The sequence below is a fragment of the Blennius ocellaris genome, assembly GCF_963422515.1.
Source record: "Blennius ocellaris genome assembly, chromosome: 20".
Lineage (NCBI taxonomy): Eukaryota > Metazoa > Chordata > Actinopteri > Blenniiformes > Blenniidae > Blennius > Blennius ocellaris.
This window is the reverse complement of record NC_137669.1, coordinates 15,745,150-15,751,262: the sequence shown is the minus strand read 5'-3', so window position 1 is coordinate 15,751,262 and position 6,113 is coordinate 15,745,150. Positions and strand designations below refer to the sequence as shown.

At 45.3% G+C, this 6,113-nt stretch overlaps 1 protein-coding gene across 1 annotated transcript; it reads right to left on the bottom strand.

The window, feature by feature from the left end:
* Positions 1-2,139: 2,139 nt before the first annotated feature.
* Positions 2,140-2,964, bottom strand: lratd2a (LRAT domain containing 2a; the record flags this gene model as incomplete). Its single annotated transcript, XM_080516330.1, has 1 exon — positions 2,140-2,964. One exon carries the CDS (start codon positions 2,962-2,964, stop codon positions 2,140-2,142), a length of 825 nt encoding a protein of 274 aa, XP_080372456.1.
* Between the last annotated feature and the right edge of the window lie 3,149 nt (positions 2,965-6,113).

Genomic DNA, 6,113 nt, shown 5'->3' with positions numbered 1-6,113 from the left:
ATCCCTACAAACATCTAGTGGAGTTTATATGCAAAAACAGGTGTTTTTTTTTTTCTACTCACCACCTGCCATTTCTTTGCAATCCTTGTTTAATACAGAAGTGGACAGATGGTGTAAAAAGTAATAATTGTCACTCCGATTAAAATTATTATTATTTTTTAAAAGGAGTAGATGAGACTGTTGCTGCATTGCTGTAAAACACGTCTCTTCAGCAGCGTTATTCCGGCGCTGGTTCCACCCCGACAGGTCTCCAGCTGAGCCACTCGCCACAACCTCCATGTTCTCAGGGAAATGGAGCGACATTCCCTTCAGGAGGAACCCTCCGTTATTCGGCAAACCTAATGCAGATTTTGTTCCCCCTCCGCACCACTTTCAACCTGGGATCATCACAAATTGTGCCCTTTTTTTTTTTTTTCCATTTTGCAGGGAGTTGATTAATGAGGAGGGAGGCATTTTGATAGTGAGAACCGGTGCAGGGTAGATTATCCCTGCAGTTCAGGTTACCATGGTGACACCTCTATTAAAAGTGGGGCCCAAGTACCGTGATGAACTGCAAAGCTTTTTCATAATCCCCCCAAAAAACTCTTGTCATGTTTACAAAAACAAGGGGGAAAAAAACAAAAACGTGTACATTTAAGGAGTTTATGTCAGCTTCATGTGATAATTCAGCAATATTAAATCATAAAGATACAAAAGGGGAAGGGACAGACAAACAGGATTAGTCACAACATTGGGAAGCCTCATAATTAAATCAGAAAACAGTCGATACATACATGACAATTAAAATCCTCCAGGACAAACATGAACAAAGATATAATTTAAGGTAACAGGCACTTTTTTTTGCATTTTGTCAAACTGGAACACATTAATAGAAGTGGAAATTCAGAATTTCTCCAATTTTATTAAATCGAGATGAAACTTCTCTTGCAGAAAGACAAGTCCCCTTAATGGGGTGAATCTGGATTTCAAGGAGAGACGTTGACATGGCATGAAGACACAATGAGCCCTTGCACATGAATCGAGTCCTAACAAACGTCACTGTTCTCCGAGAGCTCCTCCTGCAAGAGCACGGACACCATGAGCCACTTCAAAAAGAGAAAACAACACGGTTTACTCAAACGCTAAGAACAGTTGACACAGATCTCACTCCGTGTGACAAAGGGGGGAATCTTAAAGAAAAACAGGCCCCCACCACATTTCCTTCATGTGCTGGTGTGAAAACTGAGCCTCCAAGGCAGAAAAGTACCCTGCTGTCTGAGATGCAGTCAAACTACAAAAGGATCAGGACATAAGACGGACTATATATATATAAACGGTCACTCTACCTACCGATTCATGGCAGTAAAAGACAGGTTGTGTAAAGCTTCTTTTTTTATAAAACTACATTCTGTGGAGCTTTCGCGGGCTACAAACTGCTACTTCAGTCCTCGCTCTTCATCTGAGATCAATGTATTCATGATTGCTAAGGCCGGGAACGTTTTGATTTTAAGGCAATATCATCAGGATCGTAGTATCAATAGTGCAGCCGATAAATGCATATTTGAGTGAATGTGTGAAATTAGAATCAATAAAATATCCTGGCCACTTCAAATGGCTTTTTCAATTAATTTAATGGACAGAAGATTTCAGTGATCTTCATGCATTTCAAATGTTCAGTTTGTTGCATTTTCAAATATTTACTTCTGTTTCAACTCCTGGTTGGTTTATTTAGTTTTGACATCAGAGTTTGTTTTTGGAGGGAGGAGTCCAGTTTCTCTTATTTACAGTCACAACCGTCAAGTTTGACAGTGGAAGAGTGGTAAACATTAACCCCCTGTATCCCAAACGGTCATATTTGGTGTCATTATACTTTAAATCCAAATAAAGAATCTTGTATCCAAGTATTAGAACACTTTGAGCAATGTTGCCAGCTGAATTTGGTGCTTTGAGATATGCCTTTACTCATCTGCTGCACTATTATGAACTCCTAAATACATCAATTGAAAAATCCAGTTGAAATGACAAGTCAAGTGGAAATTATGACACTTGTGTGGTCCATTTGAAAGTAAACGCAATGATTGAAGGCTTGCTATAGATCGAATGTGGACTAACGGATGAAGTTCAGTAAAGGCAAGAAAAATAAAAATCAGTCAAAAGGTGTCATTCAGCTCCTGGCTCACTTTTGATCTCCTCCACGCTGCTGAAATGAGTCGCCAGCTCCTGCAACACGGCTGTCCGACCCAGGTGGTCGTTCCTCCTCTTCTCCATGATCATGTCCTCCAAACTCTGAAACTCCAACATGTGCGAGTGTTTGTCAGACATGAGGATCTTCAGCCGGTACGGCTGCTTCCCTATCCGGATCTCCCCACCCATCTTGAACTCCCTCTTCCCGAACCTGCACCAGGCTGCAAAGCACTCGGAGTTCCTCCAGCTCAGCTCCCGGTCCTTCAGACCCACCTGCTCCATGGCGTTCTGCACCACCATATCCGGCCCCAGGGCTTTGAACCTGTACAGGTCGTTGACGACCCGACACCTCCTGCCCTGGCTGGCGTCCGTCAGAAAGCTGTTCTTCACCTCGGCTCGGTGCAGGTGCACCACCTGGAAGTCCCCCACGTACACGGCCCAGTGCGGGTACTGCCCCGTGGCCACAAACTCCACCAGGTCTCCCGCTTTGCATTTGTTGAGCAGGTTCTCCGGAGAGTAAACCTCCAGGCTGGCGCACTTTGCGCGCTTCTCGTAGATGCACTCGTCCCGGTTATAGACGGCGCACTCCACCTCGTCTCGCCGGTCGTAGTGCTTCTCTTCCTGGTTCGAGTCTTTCTCGGTGCCGTCGGCGGCGCAGCCGTCCTCCAGCTCGTCGTCGTCGTTGGAAAATATGTAGGAGACGCCGATGCGCGGTCCGTCCTCCGTGTCCACGCCGTTGGGGTCCACCGTGGGAACTTCTGCGTAACTTAGATGAGACAGCCTGTCCATCTGGTTCCCCATGCCGCTGCTCACCTGCGAGGCAGCGCGTGAAACGCGATCCGACACCGGGAGCTGCTACCGGCCGCGGCACATCCCCACCATCTGCCGCTGAACAGATGCGCTTGTTATCCAAATTACGCACGTGAACTGCCGCCGCCTCGCGAGCACTCCGGCGGCGTTTTTAGCGCCCCATCAACAAGTGGAGTGAAGAAGAGGAAGAGGAGGATACCTGCTGCACGTTCAGAGTCCCGGCCAGCAGGAATATGTCGTCCAGGTTCAGCCTCGGAGACTCACCTGCTGTTTCCCTGCGTAAAGTTTGGAGCTCCGGCTGAAACCAGAACCCTCTCGGAGCGGAACGGAGGGCTGTGGAGCTGCGGGGCTGCAGCTCAGAGACTCGGCGTCTCTCCACACATCAACAGCGACTCTCCCACAAACACACTGCGCCGCTTTTAAAGCGGAAGTGCGCGTAATTTTCATCACTGCGCCTTTAACGTCCGCTCCTCGCCTCCAGAAAGGAAACTTCACTGACGCTTCACTTCCACGTTTTTATACACACCTTTGATTAAAAAAATAAATTAAATAAAGGAAAGGATTTTTTTGTATTTTTGACAAGTTATCTGATGTATTTCTTTTTCCTTTTGTTTGTATACATTATAAACAGCTTTTTTTTTTATTTCATCTTGTCTTGGGCAGTGATATTCCCAAATGTGTTTACATCTTGTTTTATTAATGTTATAGTTATAAATAAACTTGTTTCACTTTTATTGCACAGTGAATCCTCGTTATATATTACTGCCACATGAGGTTAAATTGTGAGTGTGTGGGGTTCTATCTGTGTGTTTGCCCTGAAATGAACTACTGACCTGTCCAGAGTGCGTCCTGCCTTCACCCACAGTTAGCTGGGATTGGCTTTTTTCTTTTTCATTCCTTGTCTTTATTGTCTGTTTTATCTGTATTTACAGATTAATCGACACAGCATTGTTTTTTTGTTTGTTTGTCATTTTATTTTACAATTTTATCTCCTATTATATAATAAGTTATAGTTTCATATACATTTGTTTATTTTATTCACTTTTCCAATTTTTATTATATCCACATCAAGCTCACAGAGGCAAACTAAATCTTGGTCCACTAATATGTGACTGCTTCCTGATCACAGACTCTACAGCGAAGAGGATGATGAGGGGTCCAACATCTGTGGGGTTTTTCTGGTTGTTTTTTTTTTTTTTTACACTGTTCTGGCCACCTGTCTGTCCTTGAATGAACTGAAGCCACGTAGTAATTTTCTGGCTCTTCATCTCCTGGTGGGACCATAATGTCTCCATTACATTTGTAGTGGCTCACGGCCTGCCTGGACTTGCCTTTAGTTATGGGCTATTTTCTCACCACTGTATCCCACTGGCATGGGGAATATGCTCAGTGCAGCCCGAAATGACAGGCACTGCGGCAGCCTGTGTGCGACGACACCTGTCGTTGGAGGCAGAGCGGGGAGGGGGGGGGGAGAAGGAGAGAGCTGTGAAAAGAAACCGTGGTTCATTTTGGTGGATGAGCCTCAGTTTGACCCGGGCGCTGAGAGGGAGCGCCCGCCAGAGGAGTCGATGACAGCAGCATCATCCAGTTCAGTAGCTTGTGTATTTTAAACAGGCAAAACGGCCTCGCCAAACACAAGGGACTCAAAAGATTAGCGCAGAGGCCTTCGGCAGCTCCCTTTAAGAGTATCCGGTTAATTAAGAGCCCGGGCTTTCGGAGAGCTGCACAGGTTCACATTGTGTTACTTCACCGTAAATACGTGTAATCCGCACAAAGTATTTTCTCTACTTAGTAAGACTGAGCTGGGGTCACAGAGTTCATTGTACTTTTGTTGGGAAGGTGAGAAGCAAGGTGATGAAAACAGGAAGTTGTCATTTTCAGAATATGGCCCAAAATCTGTTTTGGTGGATGGCTGCGTGTCTTTTCCTGAAACGCGATGGTTCACTCTTGTTTTGAGTGAAATTTGAGAAAAGCTGCTCAGAGGATTTGGTGTAAACACAGTGGCTTACTCTGAGTTTTAGAGTCTCCAAATCTTGCTCAGATAGATTTGTTTTTCTCTTTTCGTGGTCTTTGTCAGCACAGACATGCTCCGGCAGGTAAATTCAATAGGAGAGTGTGCTTCAGAGATCAGCCAGCACAGAGATAAAGAATCACAAACTGGCCTGATGATGATGCAACGCGACTCAAAGGAAGATCGCCTACTTCTCGTTTCGCTTGAAATAATGTAAGATTGATAAAGTGGCTGGATGCAATGTGCAATACGGCCGCTGTAATTTCACCAGTCACCATCCTTTCATCAGGTTTGGCTCAAAGTTTTTGCAGACCTTGTAAATGTGCTTTTTTTCTTTTTCTCCTCCTTCCCTTCCCAGTGCTTGTCCTATTTCAGCATGAAGCCCTGCAGCACTCCCAGATTTTCCCAGATATTTCCCACATATGATCCAAGTCAGAAATAACAAACGTGCAGAGTGAATCCAGCCGATGAGTTCCACCTTTCCTGAGCAGGAGGTTTTTTTTATATTAGTGTACGATGAAAGTGTTAGGAGAGAAATAAACTGTTAGAATGGTGACATGCAACCGGTTTGACCACTTCCTGGGAGCGTCATGTCCTCGGGTGGCATGACCCAGTTTATGCCCCTGGTGCCCCCCCACCCCGTCCAGTAACACACTGTAATTTGTGGTGCTGGGAAATTAGTGGAGCAGGGAGGCCTGGGAGACACAGTCAATTAGGCAGGGCTCCACCTGTCCAGTGGGGGCACAGCCAGCCACAGAGTGACACCTTAATCCGCCTCCACCAAAATGTGGGCTTTTCACTGTTCTTCACCGCTGTGGAGCACACATTGTGTTACTTTTTTTTTTTTAGCGTCCATTTAAAATCTGCAAAAAAGCATACTGAACAAGTGTGCAGTTGAGGCAGATGGACAGAGCATCCGGACCGCTGCGTCTTGCGCACCATCTGTTCCACCTGGCTTGGAAAAAACATCTCGTGGCCGACTGTCCCGTTATGTGATTGGCTACAAGTCAGAGCTGGTAGAGGCTGGAATCAGCGAGTCAATACATTTATACATGGAGATCAGATTTGTTTTGTTTTTTTTAAAAAGAGACACGGTATGACAATTTTAAGGAGGAAAAAGTTTGTTCTT